This window comes from Poecilia reticulata, chromosome 5 (assembly GCF_904066995.2).
Source record: "Poecilia reticulata chromosome 5, P_reticulata-male-v2, whole genome shotgun sequence".
Classification (NCBI taxonomy): domain Eukaryota; kingdom Metazoa; phylum Chordata; class Actinopteri; order Cyprinodontiformes; family Poeciliidae; genus Poecilia; species Poecilia reticulata.
Window position 1 is genome coordinate 2894914 of NC_088834.1, and position 22060 is coordinate 2916973.

The 22060-nt window shown below is 38.4% G+C and overlaps 1 protein-coding gene across 4 annotated transcripts in view; it reads left to right on the forward strand.

Annotated features, from left to right (window-relative positions):
• Positions 1-22060, forward strand: part of rspo4 (R-spondin 4) — a 34246-nt gene that overhangs the window by 10339 nt on the left and 1847 nt on the right. For 2 of the 4 annotated variants that reach the window (XM_008408316.3, XM_017305003.2), the window contains 3 exons: positions 912-1100; positions 2759-2896; positions 5899-6084. In XM_008408316.3, the coding sequence (XP_008406538.1) occupies positions 912-1100; positions 2759-2896; positions 5899-6084 (513 nt within the window). Of the gene's footprint in view, positions 1-911; positions 1101-2758; positions 2897-5898; positions 6085-6163; positions 6253-22060 lie in introns of those variants that run through there. The other 2 variants (XM_017305001.2, XM_081606785.1) reach the window with 2 other exon arrangements.

The window sequence follows — 22060 nt, forward strand, 5'->3', positions numbered from 1 at the left end:
CTTTAATATAAACTAATAAATAAAAAAAAAACAAATATGGCGGTCCCTTCAGTTGACAGTTTTTCCTGTGGAAAGTTCAAGAACCGCAGACGTCCAAGAAGTGACATCATAGCTCAGTGGTTGATGTCACTCATATTCTGTGCGTCCAGTTGTTGGAGTAAAACAACACAAAGTGAAGAAAACAAGACAGGATGCGTTTACTGGATGATAACAGAAAATCTGTCGAAAAACAACACATTTCTTTTTTTTATTATTATTATCCAACTCTCACATTCCACGTTTCTGTACCTTCATTTGGGTTCCAGCTGCTTTAAATAACAAGATTAGGTGCTTAAAAAACCCACCCAGCTGGCTTTTGGAAATAAGTTAATGGTTTATAGTTTATAAGAAATGAGAAATTTCAAAAAACCTCCAGAATGTAACGTCACAAATCAGCAGGCATTGACCCTTCACCTAGTAAGCTCAGTCTGGTTACCTAGCAACCCGAGCAGAATTCCGCCCGTTACCTAGCAACCCAATCTGAGTTCCAGGACATTGAGCACACAAAAATGTCAATATCTAAGAATTATTTTGTGAAAAAAAAATGTAATGAACATGTTTATATGGCTAGTAAACATTTTCTAACATGTTCAAGGAAGCATAATGGTCACCTTTAAGAGAACCTGGAGTGAATTCGAGGTGCAGAGGAGTTTCACTTCCAGCATAATACATGCGGAAGCCTTTCAATGTCTACAGTTTAGTATTTCAGACAGCTCTGTCGAGGATTTCCATGGAGCCCAGATAGCATCTCGGCATCTTGAGGATTTATGGAATCTTCCCCCCCCCCCTGCTTTCCTTTGTTGCCCTCGTCTTAGTTTTGTTTTAATATCTCCTGCGCCTAATCCGGATCTGTCTTAATGTGCTTCCTGCAGCTCACAGAGAGACGTCAGAAGACTGTCAGAGTTGTCTGGAGTGTTCGCGGGACAACGGCTGCGTTCGCTGCCCAGAGCGACTCTTCCTGTTTCTCCAGAGGAAAGGGATGTCTCATCATGGGACGTGTCTCCATTCCTGTCCAAACGGACACTTTGGACAGAGAGGGAGGGACGTGAACCGCTGCATGAGTACGTAAAAATGTGTCATGAAGAAACAGCAAATATGAGAAGTGAAAAAAAATAATGAAAAGACTAGTTTTTTTTTTGGGAGAGATTCAATCAGCCTGACTTCCTTGTAATCTGTTGAAGCTTCAATTCATTTTTTAAAGCCTTTCTTTTGTATTCAGCTGCTTCAGCTCAAGCTGTCCCTGATCATGGTACGCACCAAATACTCCTGTTATAACTCAACAAATCCTGCTTCTCCGTTACCTAGCAACCCCAGCAGAGTTCCGCCTGTTACCTAGCAACCCAAGCTGAGTTCCAGCATTTTTGGTTGGCTTTTTTCACCCGATTAAGCATTCCCACCTCTTTAAATGGACCGGACTTTCTAAGGAAACGGACTGGAGTTTGATTAAAGCGAACCCAAGTGGGCTGGTGTGAAAGCAGCCCAAGATTATATGTGCAGTTACATACTTTTGGTGAATCAATATTTAGTTTGGAGAATATAAAACACACGGGGGCAAGGTTCAACTGCAGAGGGGCAGTAGCCCCCCTTTGCTCCTGTGTAGATCCGCCCCTGGATGAATCACTCTGAGTGTCGAGACCAGTAAAGACTTTCTGAATGGCAGGAGTCACAGAGTTGTCTAAATAACCGTAAAAGTCCGAAACAAATTATTAAAAATCTAAATATTTATTTCCAGGCATTAACTTGCCATGATCATCTCTAACTGAAGCCCAAACTGCAGTTTTCTGGTGTTTATTATGAAGAGACGTTAGCTTGAAGAGGTTTTTATGAGTTGGCTTTAAAAGACTAAGGTTATTGGATTCTTCAGTACTTTTTATCATCTTTATATTCAACAAGAATGCACTTACTGCATTCTTGTTGGTTGTGCAGAAGGTTCTACTAATGCTTTTCAAAGATGTATAGTTGTATAATTGCGCATCTGTCTGCATTCATTTTCACTTGCAAGTGTAAACGTTGAGTGGTCAGCAGCAGCGTATTTGGATTTAAAGTGGCAGAGACCCTAAAACAGCTCAAAGTAGCTGGAACTGATTAGACTAAAATGTTATCTGAAATGTAGTGAGCATGTTTTGTGTCGCCCACAGACCTTATAATTAAACTGTATCCTGAACAAAATCTATGAAATTTCACCGCTCCTCCAGTCTGGTTTTCCTTTAATATTTTAATTGTTCTACTAACTTTGTCATAGAAATCTTGAAATTTTTAGAATTTGAACTTAAATGTGTGAGTTTGTGAAAGATAAACTTGCAGAAGTAAGTTGTGTTAATGTTATTAAAATTGTCATATCTGTAAAAGTAAACAAGGCTTTTTAAGTTGGCACTTCAAAAAACTGAAAGAAGAAAACAGCGGGATTAGGAAATATTTCCCAGGGTGCTTAGCGGCAGGTTATTGTATCTTGTGTTGCGAGTTTTATTAAAGCAGATATTAATTTCAAAGCAACTGTTGCCGTCTCATTATTTAAGCGCTATTCAAAACAAAAATTTGATTGTGATGTTTATTAAAATACATGATCAGATATTTAGTTATTGTAAGTCGAATCAAAAATGTAAAATCTTCTAACTTAAAATAGTGATTTTAAACAACAACCACCTGTGCCTCTGCAGGTTGCAGGTGAAACTCAGATGTTCAGTTTGCGATGTTTATCCGGCGCTCTGCTTCCTCCCAGAATGCCGCTCGTCGGACTGCGAGCTGTGTTTCAGTCGGGACTTCTGCACCAAGTGTAAGCCTGGCTTCAAGCTGCACAAAGGCAAATGTTTGATCCAGTGCCCAGAGGGAACCTTCGCTCACCAGACAGACTGCCTCGGTAAGTAAAAAACTGCAATATTTGGAGATATTTACAGATAACTGATGTATTTTCTTTGTTAAGCAACAGGAATTCCAAGCCAGGTTAATTTCCTCTAAAAACATATCAAGATTCAGATCTTGTTGCCTTAGGAAGAACAATAACCAAACGCGTCTTTCTTTTTTGATTTAGTTTGCTAAGATATGTACAAATACTCAAGATGTCTAACAATGATATGAATATCACTATTCAGTGATGATCATTTAAGATTAATAGTGATGATTAATAGCATCACTGTGCTATTAATCTGTTATGTCCAATAACAATATAAATAGCACAATTAATCACTAGTGCTGTGATTAATTATGATTAATTACAGCACTAGTTAGTGATTAATCATGATTAATTACAGCACTAGTGATTAATCGTGATTAATCGTGATTAATCATGATTAATTACAGCACTAGTGTTAGTGATTAATTACAATTAATCACCAACACTAGTGATTAATCGTGATTAATCACAATTAATCACTAGTGCTGTGATTAATCATGATTAATTACAGCACTAGTGATTAATCACCAACACTAGTGATTAATCGTGAGTAGTCACTAGTGCTAGTGAGTAAAACTAGCACTAGTGACTACTCACTAGCACTAAATTCACTAGCTCTAGTAAATAGTGTGATATCACTGTGATTAATCGTAGTCGTAGTTCACATGTGAGTGTAAACTCACACAAACAAATAATGGTTCTGCTATTGTTTGAGCTTCTGAGATGCTAATCGGCCGCTCACAGCTGTAAAAATTATACCTTGTGAATGTGGTTACAACTGTCATAAAGGAAAAACATACAAACAAAATCTTTGCAAAAACCAGACAAATATGCAGTGCCTTAACAAAAAAAATTAGCAAAATTTTAAAAACAAACGGGAAGAAATCAGAACTATAGTCTTACTGTTGCATAAGGATTGCAGAAATCGGCATTGCTAACATAAAAACGCATGAGGTCTGCATCTTGTTTAATCCAAGCCACCTATAAAAAGATACTCCTCTCCAACAGAGACATCAGTGAAACTGAAGCTGGTAGCGTAACTAACAGCAGACTCCTTTCTGAGTGTTCAGCCGTTTTTATTCCACCTTAAACAGTGACTTCACCTGCAGGTTTTTGTGTTGACGTCATCGGGTTGTACTGACTCATAATGCCATTAAGTGACAGCCTAATAGGATCTGTTTAACGTGCCTTTAATTTTATTTTTAGCCTCCTAACATCACCTGGAAACACTCGTTTATATTTTTATCTGAGTTAAATCCGTTCGGATGGGGCCAGGCTCTCAACATAACACACGATACGCATTAAAAACCTTCAGAGTGGTTTTGGGCTTCATCCCTCCCTTCTCCGTAAGTGAGATATATGATTGAACTCGGTCATCATTTGATGCTTTTCGTTTCTCCTCCGCCGTCCACCTGCAACATCTGCAGCTACGGTTCTTTTCTGGCAGTCGAGCAACATCTGGTATTAATGGTGCTGTTGGGGTTTTACGTCCAACTGTTGGTACACACCTCAACAAAGCCTCTGCTTTCAAATCTGACGGCCACGATGACGATCATAAAGATACGCCGGCGCCGTTTGGCTGAAGCTGCAGAGCTTTTCATGGCCTTGTAGGCTGCATGACATCTCTCTTCCTGAGTAACCGGCTAATGTTCAGCTGGCATTCATCTACCTTAAATAATTGCACCGTTGCTGCCAGAAATCCAGGGAAATCTTTAAGTATTAGTCCAATTCACCACTGCTGAGTTATAGTTGCAGTTTATTTTTATCTTTGCTGTCACATTCGCTCTCTGTAATATGCGATCTTCAGCATTTATGTATCCAAGCTTGTTTTCATGTTTTTAATGCTGCTTTTTTCAACAGCTTCAACTAAATCTGAGTTGATTCTGACTTTAAAAAACACATTTAAAGGAAGGTTTGAATAAAAATTAGTGCTGTCAATTAAAAATTTAATCATGATTGATCACAGTCTGGCGCTGTGATCAATCACGATTAATCACTTTTTCAGCTGTGAACTAGCAGGAAAAAGGCTTTCAGGTCAAAATAGTAGTTAGATTAATATGCAGTCTGTAATATCAGCATATTTTCAGATTAATCGCACGAATTAATGCGTTAACGTTGACACCCCTTACAAAACAACTTCCAAGTTGTTCTAGATCAGTCTTGAAATTTCTGAGCTTTTTCTTTTGGAGCTTTGGGAGATTTTTCTTAAAATTTCTGATTTAGATCAATCTCAAGATTTCTCAGTTTTTTGGTGGACATTTACTCGTCCTTCATGAGGGGCTGAACAGTTGGTAGAGCTGTTGCCTTGCAGCAAGAAGGTTCTGGGTTCGATTCCCAGCCTGGGGTCTTTCTGCATGGAGTCTCCATGTTCTCCCTGTGTATGCGTGGGTTTTCTCCAGGTACTCCGGTTTCCTCCCACAGTCCAAAAACATGACTGTCAGGTTAATTGGCCTCTCCAAATTGCCCCTAGGTGTGAGTGTGTGTGTGCATGGTTGTTTGTCCTGTGTGTCTCTGTGTTGCCCTGGCGACCTGCTCAGGTGACCCCACCCCTCGCCCAAAACAATAGCTGGAGATGAACCAGCAACCCTCCCGACCCCACCAAGGGACAAGAGTGCAAGAAAATGGATGGATGGATTTACTCGTCCTTCATCTTTCAGTGGCCCTAATACACCGTTGCAGATTTTCACTTTAGAATTTAAAAATAATTTAGGGGAAGCTACGTTTAGCTGGACTTTGCTAAAGCGCTAAGCTAAAAATTAGTTACTATTAGTGGAAATTTGCCCATTGCTGATGTCCTGAAACTAAAGAACTGAAAAGAGTGTGCTTTGTTTTAATTGTAGTAGATAAATTGCTTTTTTATTTGTCTGAAATTCACCAGCGTTCTCCTCTCTTCCCAGGCATTTTTTAAATCCATTATCACCACTTTTCCTTTCACCTCTTTTCTTTTTTGCATTATTTGTTTCGTCTAGAGGTCTGTCCCCTGCCTCCGCTGGGAGAGTGGAGCGAGTGGAGCGTCTGCGTCCGTGACGGCGCCACCTGTGGTTTCAGATGGGGAAAGCAGACCCGGGTCCGGGAGAAAGCGACTGAAAAAGCGTCGGTCTGTTCGCCCCAACGCGAAACACAAAGGTGCAGGATGAAGAAAAAATGTCCCACAGGTAAGAGAGAAAGATCCCGCAGTGCTAGCAGCTGCGCTAAAATGAGCAAAACATGCAACTTGTTTATCTTTTTTTTTAGTGAACTGCCAACATCTGTGTTTGGACACAGTCGTGCAATTAATAATGCCAAATCGGGGGGAATTGGACCTTTAAAAACATTCCAGTCTCCTCCGGCTCAGCGCTGTCAGGTTATAGAAATCCTCTCCCCGCATCACACGAAACACGGCGGATCTCATCTAACCTTTAAAAGGTCATATTTGGTTGCCTGGTATTATAAAACCAAAGTTATAAAGTTTAGTAACTTCAGCATCGAGTGACTGATATGTAGTCCAGCCACGCAGACGCTCTATGTAACAGCAGCTCCCTCCCTATAAAGCGCTTGTGTCCAGCTGGTCTTTATTACTGCTGCACTGTGAACATCACAGGCGAATATAAAGATAATAAAAAGTACTGAAGAATCCAATAACCTTTGTCTTTTAAAGCCAACTCATAAAAACCTCTTCAAGCTAACGTCTCTTCATAATAAACACCAGAAAACTGCAGTTTGGGCTTCTGTTAGAGATGATCATGGCGAGTTAATGCCTGGAAATAAATATTTAGATTTTTAATCATTTGTTTCGGACTTTTACGGTTATTTAGACAACTCTGTGACTCCTGCCATTCAGAAAGTCTTTACTGGTCTCGACACTCAGAGTGATTCATTCAGGGGCGGATCTACACAGGAGCAAAGGGGGGCTACTGCCCCTCTGCAGTTGAACCTTGCCCCCGTGTGTTTTATATTCTCCAAACTAAATATTGATTCACCAAAAGTATGTAATTGCACATATAATCTTAGGATGCTTTCACACCAGCCCTGTTGGGTTCGGTTTAATAGAACTCCAGTCCGTTTCCTTAGAAGGTCCGGTCCATTTAAAAAGGTGGGAATGCTTAATCAGGTGAAAAAAGCTAACTCTGCTCCGTCTAAAAACCTCGGTCTCGGTTTGGTTCAAGTGAACTCCAGTGTGGTTTGAATGCATATGTGAACAGCAAGCGGACCAGAGACCGCTCCAAAAGCAGGAAGTGGACTACAGCACAAGGCATTCTGGGTAAATACAACCAAAACAAACACTAGGAGAAATGGCTCCTGGTCTTTGGCTAAAGATAAAAGAAAAATCCTATCCACTAAAATCTGACACCACTTCATTTTGGTTTTCATTTCGTTACGAAGGAAGTTAGGATTTATGTTGCTTCCCTTCCTCACGACTCCTTCAGACTAGCCAGCAGCAATTAGCAAACAATAAAGCTTATGATAAGAAACTATTTTATTATTGATATTTTTAGGTAACTGTATGGCACAGCTTTCATAGAACCACAAACATAAATATTGTTCTCGTATTCGTAACGTATTCAGGGTGTAAAAAATTGACATCTAGTCTCCTGGACTTTTGCATTCAGCGTTTAAGCCGCTAATGCTCTCCTGCAGAGTAACCGCAAGCTGCACATCCATCTGTGTACATTCATGCTAGCAGCATCGCGCTCCTTTTCAACCGCTGCATTCTTCTCTGGAGCGTCATCTGGAACCAACATCTGTCCAGACTGTTCCCATTTGTGGTTCCATGATGGCAGAACAGCCTACAAAATGCTAGCAGGGAAAGGGATTCCCTCGTTCCCACCCACCCCAAACCCCCCAAAAATGCGTGAAACACCAAAAACGTGCTCAGTTTGCACCTCGCTACCTGTTCTGCTACATTAAGGAGCAAACCAGCCGAGGTTTCTTTCAGGTCTGACGCCTGCAGGCCGTTTCTCGCTCCGGATCTGCTTTGATCTTGTTCTCTGTGGTGGAGGCTCCGACTGCAAATATTTTGAAAGCCTCTTGTTGTGTAAATGCTGTCAAACCCAGTTTAGGTTGTAAAATAAAAAAAAGGGAGGAGAAAAAACCAGAATGCGCACTCGGTGTCTTCAGCAGATCCAGAAGTATTGAAGTGACAGCGCCTGGCTCTGGATTCAACTCTGGATTTAATTAATAATGAACCCCAGACGGATTAAAATTAAACTTGGCAGCTGGTTTTGGCTTCCCCATCAAACCAGAACAAGAAACTATGAGACACAAAGCAGAAGATGAGACTGCAGCATGTTTGTGGTTTTTTACAGTAATTCCTCCAAAAGTTCAGATATGCACTGAGTGTTTGAACTTTGTCCACAATATAAGGCGTGTCATTTAAAGTATTTATCATTATCACCGACATCCTGAAGGTATCTTCTGGGACTGGACACACCTGGGACAAAAGAGTCCTGAAGTATCTCCCAGGTTTACACTGCTTTAGGTTTTTAATTCTCCATCTCCAGAGGTGCTAGGAGAGTTTTAAAAACTTATAAAACTTTAACAAAAACGGCAGGTGTTTTGGTTAAAACATGTTTGTTTTCTTTCAGTGGGTAGAGAATCCAGAAATTGTACTCAAGTAAGAGTAAAGTTTCTTATTTTTCTCTAAAACAAGAGGCTCTCTTCTGCTTTTTATCAAAGTTTTACTAGCCTGAAGTCCTGTGCTGTTGCGTAAACTTAATTTTTTTAAATAAACCGTAACAGAACTCTTCATTCACAAGCATTTGGCAACAGTGGAAAGAAAAAACTCAAATTTAAAAAGAAGAAATCTCAAATAGGCTGCACAGTGGCGCAGTTGGTAGAGCTGTTGCCTTGCAGCAAGAAGGTTCTGGGTTCGATTCCCGGCCTGGGGTCTTTCTGCATGGAGTCTCCATGTTCTCCCTGTGCAGGGTGGGTTTTCTCCAGGTACTCCGGTTTCCTCCCACAGTCCAAAAACATGACTGCCAGGTTAATTGGCCTCTCCAAATTGCCCCTAGGTGTGAGTGTGTGTGTGTGTGTGTGTGCATGGTTGTGTGTCTCTGTGTTGCCCTGTGACAGACATGGATGGATGGATGGAAATCTCAAATAAAACCAGGCATGCTGGTCGTTTTTTTTTGTTGTATTTTTAAAGAGCAAAATAAAATAATTCGTGTAAATAACATAACAAATTAAAAATCAGGCAAAATAATATATTTTATATTATATATATATATATATGTATATATTTTTTTCCCAGACATTTTCAGACATTTTACTCTAGTAGGTGTAGAAATACTTCATAATAAAGTTGCTCAGGTAAAAGTGAAAAAGTACACTGTAGTAAAAATACTTTGTTTCCCCCCAAAAACACTACTGAAGTAAATGTAACTAGTTACTAAGCAACTTGCTTGTTTCCATGGTTACGCGTCATAGCAACGACCTGAAAGAAAAAAAGTGAGAATCCTTTCGTTTGCACAACCAAACATGGAAACGGCTCATCTAAAAACTGTTTGCCAGGGTTATAGCAGATTTGGGTTTTTCATTATCGTTCAGTTTAATTTCATTATGACTTCATGTTTGTCCAATTCTGTTAGTTTTATCAGTTAAATATTGTTTAGTTTTAGTTTTTATTTCAGTTCAGTTTCACTTAATTTTGGAAAGTGAGAAAATGAGTCAGTTGTTTAACAATAACTGAATCATTTTTTAGGAAATTGTATACTTTTTTTGAATATTCATTACCCAATTAATACATAATCACAAAACTTCCCTTTTTGGTGAATTATGAGTTTGCAAAGCAGTATTTTGTTTTTGTTTTCTGTGTGTAATGTTGATAACGCAATAAACAATAAAAGCTGATTTGGGTGCAGCAAACTTATCTTTTCAGGAGTAGCTGCTTAAACGTGGTTATAAAAATATGAATACTTTGTGTTGTACTAAGTATTCATGCAAACACAAAAAGTATGAGAAATAATTTTCTCATATTTTCCTGTATGAGAAAATTGTGTTGATATCAATTTTTACTCTCCATTTGAATTTCGGAGCCAAATTTGTATCATTTTTGAATTGCAGTTAGGGGCCGCACAAAATCAGTTCAAGGACCATAAAGGGCCCCCGGGCCACACTTTGGACACCCTGCTTTACAGTCTCTCATCTCAAAGTATTGGAAAAATGTATTTATTGATTGATGTATAGTGAACCAAATGAACCAAAACTCCCTTTGCCTCTTTTTGTATTTGTTGGCCAGAGGAGAAAAATCAAAATCAAGTTTGAAATATCTAGTTTGCAAAATCTCTTTGTAGTTACAAACACATGTTTAGTGTTAGTGTGACAGCTTATTAAGTTGTATTTATGTGGATGATAATCTCCCATAGTGAAACAGATTAACTCAGGCTGTGTTTCACGAAGACAGAGCAACCGTGTGGCTCCCATTTAGGACAATACATTTCCCCTGCTGCAGAACCCAGAGACACTCATGGAGGTTTGTTATAGGAAACATTTGTTTCTCTAATAACTGTGACTGAGCTCTCCAGCAAGCCAATTTTTCATTGTTGTTGTGTTTGTGCCGCGATGTGTTCTCTCCCATGTGAAGGAGAAGCGAACCAACATGAGTTATAATACCAAACTGATGTCTCTGGTGGCTTGTTGCCGGGTCGTTACTTTTGTTCTCTGGCTGATCAGAAACAGAGCCGGGATTAATTTGTACAAGTGATTCTTCTTGGATGGGGAAAGCAGGACAACAGCAGCTTTACCTCAGCGGATTTTGAACTCACAAATCATGGCGCTTTCATAGTCCAGGTTCTAAACCTGGACAAAACGGACCCAGTTAGCTCATTCCTACGATATATTAGTGTTTTACTCTTTACACCAGAGATGGCTCTAGGGTTCATGTGTCAACTTCCAGGCTCACGGGCCAACAACCTGGCAGTCCAGTAGATTCGGTTCGATTGGGAATCAAAATTACAACATTTGTCACATTCTCAGCTGCATTTTGAGCAACCTGTTCCCCTCCTGGCCTGTGGGGGCGCTGCACCAAGAACCGCTGAAGGAAACAACACAAAATCCTCTGAAGACACTGAGATCAACTTCCTTCTTCACAAAAACCAAACAAAAAATGGAGCCGCAGCTGATTTTAGTGGCTGCAGGATTTCTCTTCTGTTTTTGTTTAAAAAACATAAATCCTTTCTCCTGCTAGCTCCAGAAGTGCTAGGTTGATAGAGTTGTATTTACCCAGAATGCCCTGCGCTGTAGTCCACTTCCTGCTTTTGGAGCGGTAACCAGGCCATTTGGCGTTCACATAAGCATTCGAACCGCACCAGAGGAGGTAAAATAATTTCCCCCTTCTGCAATAACCTTATCAAACAAAGATGACATTACAATGAACAAGTTTATTAACAAACAGGTTAAGAAGTTAGTTTTATTATCAATAAATCAGTAAAGCAGCTGCAGCTCCTCAGAAATGACTTTTTTTGTTTATATTGTCTGTTTCATGAAGTTCACAATTTATTTCCACATATAATAAGTGTTACCTGTGCAGACAGTTTTCAGAGTAAATCCCACTGACTGTCTCTGCAGAACGATCGGGCTGCCATGTGCTACGACTGATTCTCCTCCAGATTAAATCACGATCACTTTGATGTATGGCATGCAATGTATCTACGAGGGAAACGGATCAGATCAATACCATGTGGAGAACAACATATTCATTGTACTCGCTCCAGCACCCTCACTTTCTTCTTTTCAAACCCATTTTCTTGCCGTCTGTAGCCACAAAAACTAGAGTCCCTCAGTTACGGTTGAGACTGTCAAACCAAGCGGCCTCCCTCTGTGATTTGACAACTTCCATCCCGTCTGGGATCCTCCACAAGATTCCCGAGTTAAAAAACCAGATCTTCCCTTTAACCTGCAGTCCTGACTGAGAAAATAGTAAATAATTTAACAAAAGCTGAACCAGAAATCTCCCATCCCAGAAGACTCAACTTTCCTACTTAGCTGTAGTTTTATTACAATTTTAAAGTAAATGGCGTAGAGAGACTAAAACAATGTCGTATTTATGTGGGGTTTGGAAATGTGTGTGAATCCACATTGCTATTATAATCTTAAACTCTCCATATGTTTGTAACAAAGGGTCAGAGTTGAATGAAAGGGAAAATCAATGCCAGGAGATTCAGAGGGTCGATCTGGTTTTCATTCTGCTGCGGCTCATCGGACCAGTTCTTTATCTTAATAAGAACATTCAACAGCGATTTGGGACTCGTCCAACAGAACTTCAGATGCTTTACTGAAATGGAGAAACCTCTCTCTCATGGCGGTCTGTCGATATTACTTTGGGCTTTTGGGCCCCCTGCTGAGCAGCATTTGGTTCCTGTGTTACACCTTATTCTGTGACCACCATACATTGTGACTGTAGGAGGCGCTGTTGCAGTTTTACACCTTGCCGTACCTCGGCCTGACGCAAAAGGAAAAATAAAGAAAAACAAAGAACAAGTAACATCTTACCACTAATATTGGGATTATTATGGAAATATAAATGGACACAATATGACAGCACTCATCAGATATTGTGACCACACTGTTACTTAGTGTAAAATACTTAATATTTGAACCAAACCGTTTCTGTTAATTCAGTAATGCAACAAGTTACTACACAACTCTGTCACTAGACTAACACGTTAGTTTTGGTTGTGTTTTCCCAGAATGCCCTGCACTGTAATCCGCTTCCTGTTTTTGGTCCGTTTGGTGTTGAAATATGAATTTGAATTCACTTCAACCAAACTGAGACTGAGGTTTGTAGGCGGACCAGAGTTCGCTTTCTTTGATTTGGTTACGGCTTCATGGCTCAAACCGGACTCTCTATTCAAACAAACTGGAGCTGGATTAAAGCGGATTAAGCAGGGCTGGTGTGAAATCAGCATGTTTAAATATAGTGGTGTGCAGATGAATAACCGTGTGAAATTCCCAGTGAAACCAAACGGTTGTCAACAACGTGAACAGAGGTTGTCGGTCCATCAGTGGCTTGGTGGCAATGGGTCAGTCTGGGTCGCATTTCCAAATCCAGTCGTCTGTAACTGAGACCAAACGTTCAGCATGTGCGGAAATCCAGGCGCTTCAAACAACCTGAAATATCCTCGACTTAATTCAAACGTATAAAACAGAACTGGGCAGAGTAAATCCAAACTCTGCTTTGGATAAAATCTCCTATGTTTCTGCTGCCCTTTTTTGAGTTTCGCTCGGTATTTCAGATGCCACTTTTGTTATTCGTTATGGCGTTTGTTTGTTACTCTGACATTTCATACAAGATTACGGCGCCGACAGCCAACTTACAGTACATCCAGACAAATCCCCGTAGATTGAAACGGAGTTAGTGAAGATTAGAGGCTCTCTGGTACTTTAAAGGGCAGACCTCGGTGTCCTTCTCATTCAGAAGCTCATGGATCAGGATTTAAACCCAACATAAACACGCATCATGTTCACAGACAGACCCTCAGGCACTAAAGACCCGGACAACAGGTACTGATTACACAACAAGTTGGTTTTTCTGCCCTGACTTTCACTCCATGAACATCCCTAATGTAATTTAGAGGCATGTCTAAGCGGAGAAAGCAGGTTTTCCTTCTTTCTTTTTGTACACAATGTGGGCGAAGATGAGAAAAATATGTCTCAGCAAATTCCAAACATTTTCGCTCGGATGGAGGTTTTCTGCTTGCGTGACCGATTCAGTTGGAATCTTTGCATTTGAATTTACTTTTATAACATTTTCATCCACTCAAGAAGTTGGACAGTTGTTATGGACCACAGCTGCTCGCTGATTTTGATCAGAACGAAGCTGGAGTTTGTCGTTAGCCCGTAAAGAGCCGTAATCTCTGGTGTTTTGCTCTGCTGCTGGCTTCAGCGGCGAGAGGCTTCAGAAACTCACGTTTGCACAGATGTGGAATCAAAACATGGGAATTTTTTCACATTTACTGACACGCCTTCGGTACGGCTGCAACTAACGATTATTTTACTAATTCATTATTCTGACGATTAATCAATTATTCGATTGATTGCATAAGAACTTTTGCTCGTTCTGCAGATTTTTTCATTTAACCACTTATTTGATATATTAGAAATAAACTAAAAGATACAGATGTACAAATTATTCATATAACAACATTTTATTGATGCATTTGCAGTTAAAGCAAACGTCCAATATCAACATGTGAAAAGTTCAGCTCAACTTAAACAAAGTGTAAGACGAACATGTTGAATACTTTTTGGATTAACCAATTAATAATTGGGCAAAAAAATGGTAATTAATGAGTATTTTACAGAATATGAAGCAGGCGAAGCTAAAATTGACGATTTCTGGGTCAAACAGTTTTGCAGACAAATAATGTTTTAATCTTAAATACAAAATGCATTTATACTTGTACAATTTTCGCTTAATTGTTGCTCTTCGTACGTTTTTCTTTCAGTAATTCGTCTTTCTGTATACTCTGTTTAAAGCTGATTCATTGACAATTATTTCAGTGATTGATTAATCATGATTAATCGTTTCAGACGTAGTCGCTTCTGTTCTCATTTCTTCAGTTTTCTTTTGGTTTCAAGGAGAAAGTTTGTTGTTTTTGTCCTTCCAATAGATTCATTGATGATGCCATATTTATTTAAAATCGAGTCTTTTGTGAAATTCTTTAACCTTTTATTCTAACAAGGAATATAAATCAGCCCACAGCATCACAGAACCTCCTCTGTATTTAACAGTGGCCATGATTTTCCTTCCTACGTGTGTACTTATGCTGTTTTTTGCAGAAAAGTTTTAGTCTAATCTGACCCAAGCATGTGGTTCCAGTTTAGGTCCCAGAAGAGTTTAGCAAACTCCACATGTTTACATTTAGGATGTCAGGAGAAAAAAGCCTTTCCCCTGTCATGCTTCATAAACAACCAGTTATTTTATATATAGTGACTAATGCTTGTTATGGATACTTGGTGACCCCAAGTTGCTGCAGTTCATTAAGCTTTGGAGATGCTTTCACCTCCCTCACGTTTCGGGTTCTGTGTATCACATAGTTACGACCCATTCAAACAGGAAGTGGTGGCTCTGATCAGCTTCAAAGTGTTAATTACATTCATTTAGAGCCGCAACTAACAATTATGTTAGTGATCGATTAATCAATTATTCTGGTGATTAATCGTTTAATCTGACGATTAATTGGATTTAAAAATGGGCATATTCCATAGGTTTTTTTAATTTAACCTTTTTATGCAATGTTAGAACTACATAAAGATAAACTGTTAAATTCATTTTTTAAATGGGAAAATAGGGTTTTTTTTTGCAAAAACATAATTCCTTTAGTCAAACCTTAATCATTTGTAGGAAAGGATTCATCTTCAGCTAAAGAAAATACATCTAGCATCAACATGTGAAAAGCTCAGCTCTGCTGCGTGTAACATAAATGCAGGTTAGGGATGAAATGTTAATTATTTTTTGGTATTAAATGACTAATTTTTTCCAGAATTTGAACCAAGTCAAACCAAAACTACTTGATGAGTTCTTGGGTAAAATATATTTACAGACAAATGTTTAGTTTTTTTTAATCATAAATTCAAAATGTATATTTTTTGGCTTAATTTCTCCTCTGAATGTTTTTTTTCAGCAAATGGCCTTTTTTGTCTGTATTCTCCAGTTATTGATTAATTTATTGTTAAATTAGTTAATGATTGTTTAAATCATTTATTTGTCACGACTAATCATTTCAGCCATAGTTTTATTTTTAAATGAATAATTGAGGTCGGAGTAATTATATAACTGGAAAAACATATTTATATTTGCTCGATTGAAAAAAATCCCCAAACTCGAGGTAAATTTCCTTGCCGTGTAAATCGATCCGCAAAAATGTTCTGTAAAATTTTTCTTTTTAAAAACATTTTTGCTGTATTTCTGTTCTGAGGAGATAAAAAGTGATTTTTTTAAAGGGCAATGCTTGAGCTCATGCAGTAATTATGTGGAGTTGTGCAGGTTTTTATTAATGAAAATCTGAACCTGCGTTTTTGTCTGGGTGCCACCAAATCGCACGTCATGGCGGATCTCAGTGCCAACCTGGAAACCGCACAGTAAAAGACGAGAAGTTAAAGCAGAGCTACGTTTCATAGCGCTAACGGAGGCTAATCACGACCCCCACTTGTTATTTGATAATGTCTGGCCTGCAGCTCATTCTGCACTTCAAACGCAGATCCTTTTCTGCCGGCTTGGGATCGACGTTGGAGCTGGCAGCTGGAAACTGGCTCGGTTGTGGTTTTTGTTTTTTTGTTTTGGGGGGAAGCCATTGTTAGCATCGCATAAAAAAGCCTTTAGCATGTTTGTTTTAAGGTTCACAATCAAATAAACAACCTGGATTCAGACGAGCACATATTAGCGATGATGCGTGTTCTGGTCTGCGTGACCCGGCGCTCGGTTCCCCTGTTCCCAGCTCCTGCCCGCATGGCTCCATACCGTTTAAAGCTTCATGCTGATTTATTACCTGTTATGCCCATGTACAGTGCTTTTCTTTCTTCCACCGCAACATGTGGTTCTGACTACGACTGTTTTCCAAAGAGTCGAACGGATTGAGTGGATAACACCAGCATTTTTGGAAAATCCCCAAACTTTTTATCCCTGTTTACGGAGCTGTGGTCGTTATCCAGTCTTGCTTGGAGACTAGCTGTATTTAAAAGGTCAGTTTGGGTCATGATGGCGTCCAGCCTCAATGATTCCAACAAACTGCAGAGAAATAAGATTTTTATCTCTTTGTGTGGATTTTAAAGTTTTTGACTGATTTGATCAAGATTGTGTAAAGGTCTGAAAAAATTTCCTGTTTGTAAAGTTAAAGTCAAAATTTAACAACAATAATTTGGTATTTTTTAAAATATGTTAAAGCAAAAAACAATAATCTTATGTTATTGATTCATTTATATATTAAATTTCCCAAACTAAATAGTCAGTTTGCAAACTTAAGTTGTCCACTTTGTTAACAACCAGTGAATTTGCCTGTTAGCTTGCTAAATATTCTGATTGGGGAAAAATATTTAGATTCCAGATTTATTATTTAGCTTTCTAATTAAATATGTAGTTTGAGCAAAGAGATCTGGATTAAGGATTAACATTTAGTCTTAGTTCTGGGCGTCTGGAGTCGACGCCCGCTGCGGAGCGGGAAAAAACTCAAAGAAAAAAAAAAAATAAAGGCACCGTGAGAAGTGTTGAGTTCAATTTTATCGGACATTAGAGACTTCTAACTTTATAAAAGTAGTGTTTTTATATTGATTTTGTTTTATATTTACTTCGAAATAAAACCAGAAATATGTTCGATCGTGACGTTATGTTTTATGATCAAAAAGTGAATGAATGCAACATGAACTCCATTTTCCCGATGTCCTCAAACGTACCACATGTCTGAAGCAACCAATCAGAAAGCATTGTCGGCCATTTTGTCTGACTCGTCTCCGGGCAGACTTCAATGCAGACAACGTGGAAATAATGAAAAAAAAAAAACGCCTGGGAAATTGTCCGCAATGTGCTGTAAAGATATGTACTAATTAGTTTTTGGCTATTTTTGTACACAAGTTCTTAAAATTTACAAAAGAAAGTTTCGTTTTAGGCTGTAAAAACGATTCAATCAATATTTTTTTGAATGTTATAATAGTACAAATGTCATGATTTTTTTTTACTCAGATTTTGTTTTTGTGTGTTTTTTTCATCCAGTGGGATAATGCATTTTGTCAAAATGAAACAAACACTGTAAAATCATAAAGCTTAGGTTGTGCTGAAAATAATGATACCAAACAAGGAAATGAAAATAGTTTTTAATGGTGAAAATATAAGGGTAAATTCAAAATTCGATCAAAACGGTCATTTAGACCCAAGACTCCAAAATTAATGTGTTTAACCACTTTTACAAAAAAATAAACTACTAATGTTTCTGCTACCAGTCAGAGTTGTGTGAAGTCTGAAACCTGCTGTCGTTTAGAGAAAACTGGACCTTAAAGACAATCGTCCAGTTTGTAATCCTGCAGATAATCTTGTTTTTTCTGATCATCCATGGAGTTCAGCTGAACTAAACAGAAAACAGAGCCACTTTACTTCTCATTTAGCTCCATAAAAGTCCTTGTATGTTTGCCTGTGAGTTTGGCTTGAGGTTTGGTCACAGCGCCACCAGCTGGGCGTCTTCCAACTTTCTGCCTGAAACGGTTAGGATAGTCGCTGAGGAGCTTTACAATGTGCATGTTTGGTTTCCTGAAGCATGCATCAAATTGCAAAAACAAGACTGTGTTTACTTCACTGTTGCATGCAAAACTGGGATTTCTTCTTTTTACTGCTGTGGGTTGGAATAAATTTAAATGCGACTGATGTAAAAAACCAATAATCGGGTATTTAAGATGCCAAAAAGAACCAAAACAGAGAGAGATCTTAATCACTGCAGCTGGATACAACAGATGGATATAAAACATTTGCAAAGATTCATAGTTTTCAGGAATATCCTGGTTTTACTCTCATGTTGGGGAGGTTTAAATTTTAAGAGTTGAGTTGGACTTCACTGTAGAAAGTTAAAAACATTCACAAAATAGTTTACTTTATCACACAGAACTGATCTGCTGATCCCTTTTTTTTAGGTTTGACTAAATTACTGGTTAAATTTTAGGATCTTTTAGAGATTTTACTGGAATGTGAACTGGAAATGTTAACCTTTTCCAAACGCTTCATTTTATATTCTGTCTTAAATTCAGTGTAAGAAGTTAATACAGTTTGATAAAGATTTAAACCACTTTAAACCATTAGACAGTTAATTACATAGAAAGTCATGAAGGTTCGGAAACACTGAGCACATTTTTGTTTCCCAGAACTGTTTAGTAAATAAACGTCAGATTTATGTCAGAAAAGGGTAGAAATAATGATATTAACCATCTCTGTCTCAGAAGGAAAGGGTGTAAAATGAAATGTTAACATTTTTCCATCATTAACAAGATCTATGAAAGACAAAAGTCCCAGAAATGAGAAGCAGAGAAGCTCAGATTCTGGTTTATGAAGTGCAAAGGTCAACAGATGAAATAGAGAATTGGACTTTCAAGCTACGTTTCCATTACAAAATGTGAGCAAAAACTTGTTGATATGAAATATCAACATTATTCCACTAATGTCGAAAAAACACAATTTTGCAAAAGTGATTTTTACATTACGAAGGAAACGCAATTAAAGTCACAGGTGAATAAGTTTGTTCCCACAATGAGTCATTAAAAACATGCATCCTTCTTCCACTTCCTGTCGTCGTCTTTGTCGTTTCCTCCAGTAGTAACATCCGGTTGTTGATCACGTGACTCCTGTGATGCCAAAAAAACATTTCTGTTGCAGTTTTGAGTAATGCGCTACTTTCGATATGGCTGAAAAGCCACCTCATCCTAACGTCGAAAAACTTTTTTTTTTTTCAAAATTGACGTGTTTCTATTTAGTAAATTTATTTTCGTATTTCCTATTTGCCTAATTTTTTTTTACCACTGGCGAAAAATCAAAGACGACGACAGGAGGATGATTTTTAGTAACTTATCGCATGAACTAACTTGTTCATGTGGGATTTTATTTTCATTCTTATTTAATAGAAATACTGCAATTGCGAGATTCTGTTTTTCCGACATCAGCGAATATGGACAAAGTTTACGGACAAAGTTTTGTGCACATTTCTAATGGAAACAGGTTTTTCAGTCTGGGTTTACATTATGAATAACATTCTACCTCCTGCGTTCCCTCCGACCATAAAATTTGCACCATTGGCTTTAATTCCAATTTGCACACAAATTTTACGCGGTTTGGCCAAAATACCGATATAAACTATTTTTCTACTAGCTGACCGTAAAACTGCACCACTGGTCATGATTCCAATTTGTGCAATTTCACACAAATTGAAACATAATTCTAATTTTATGGTCAATGAAAACACAGCTTCATTTGCATTTACCATAAAATTGTGCAAATTGGAATTATGAAAATAAATTTGCCATTTGGAAAAACTGCAGTTTCGTAGAAATGAGCTTGAGGTGCTTTTTTGTTTCTGGCAGTATCAAAATTTGTGTAATTCTCAAAAGTGCAATGGAAACACTTTTTCACATCACAAGTCACATAATAATCAACTACCTGATATTACTACTGGCAGAAACGACAAAGAAGACAACAGGAAGTGGTAGAAGTATGATGTTGAAGTTTTCGTGAATAACAAATTTATTGTTTTTCCATTCTTAAATAATGGAAACACCATAATAAAAAAAAAATGGAAACGCAGCTACTGTCAAATCTGCGAACTAGAATACATTGTAGATGCAGAAATTCAGCCAAAAAAGCACAAGAACTGAGGCATTTTAAAATTCAGCTGCGTCTCTTCGTATGTAAGATAAATAAATGTTATTCATAATTTAATCCACACTTTAAAAACAAAATTTAAATGCAAAGAAATTGTCCCGGAAACTCAAAACAATGACGAAGAACCTGAGGAGAGAAGACATGAAGAGTCATGAAAGCTCCATGCTAGGCGATCGTGACGAAGAGCAGACGGCGGCGTCTGGTTGGACAAACTCCTCATCATCAGCAGCATCAAATCAGGTCAGGGAAAAAGATTTGACATTTTCTGCTTCCTTTGCATCCTGTTCTCAAAAAAAAAAAAACTATATACGACACAAGAAAACCTCCAAAATGCTCCGACTTCTGCAGTAAATCTGATTCTTTTTAAACTGCAGCCAAAGGAGGTGGAGCCAGAGCAGCAGCTTCTCCATCCAAGCCGGATCCGAATCATCACACCTGATCTGATACATGAGTTACGATGTAAAAATGTGAAAATATGTATCAGAGTGATCTGGAGTCCCTATGCTGTAAAAGCATCGTATAATCCGATCTCTGCAGCCAACCATCAAAGCAGCGATTCATCACCCAGAATATTTACCTGACACTCGACTTGGAGGACTCTTCTTCTTCTTCTTCTTCTTCTTCTGCTGGCCAAATGATGGATGAGTTCCCAAAACTCCTGCGGGATGGCGGGCCTGGACCGCCATCTGAGGATGGAGAACACCTGAGACGCATCAGCAGAGCCAGAAAACGTTTTTCCTCCCGACGTTTGAAGAGTCACTGGAGGAAAAACAAATTTACCATTTTATTGATTTGTAAAACAGGATAATGTAAAGCCTTATTAAAATAAACTCCTCTTGTTATGGACTATTGTTTACATCCGGAAATTTTGCGCATGAGCTCAACGGTGGGAGGCGAAAAGACGATTCTTTGCTTCTCATCCACAGCCGCGGTGGAGCAAACCGTTAACTAAGTGAAAACCTGGAGATGCAGACATTATTCATTTAGTGCTTTGTGCCACAGCAAAGGGGAAAATAAAGCAGAAAAACTGCTGAACTCAAAACCACCATTTTCTCGCTGTCTGTCAGCTACGCTACACACAGACTCGTTGCCATAGCAACTGACAACAACGCTACCTTATGTTTCAGGATTCAACACCAAAAACCATGCAAATATTTCTCACACTGTTTATTTTGCTATCATTGATAAATGATTGCTGTGGTAGATTAGCTAACACAGATTATTTTAGCTAATCTGTGTTAGCTAATCTGTGTTAGCTAAACTAACACAGATTAGCTAAACTAACACAGCGGTGGTAGATTAGCTGCTCTACTGATGGTCTGTCAGAGTTGGTGTGTGGGTCAGCTGTTTTTTATTTATTTTTTAAATGAACCGAAACACAACGAATTCCACATCACGTCTACATGCTAAGGTTGTCATAGTCAAGCTAGCATAACTGACATACTTCCCTCTCCCTCACTACTTTTTTCATAATTAAAACTTTTCCTACCTGACGTTACGCTGCAACAGGTCTACAGATCTTTTTTGACTTGTGGTCAAAGGCCCAACAAAATCATTTCCTGGGCTATAAATGGACCCCGGACCACACATTAGACCACCCTGATTTATAGAAAAGGATCATGAAATGTTCTAAAATATAGAGAAATTCATAACTTTTGAGACTCAGCTAATATAAATCCGTCAATTAAGTTTATTTGTGGAGCATATTTACGCAACAAGGCAGCTCAAAATGCTTTACATCATAAAAACACAAAAATAAAGTCATAAAAACGTCTTACAGCCACCAATTAAGAAACCAGAAACAA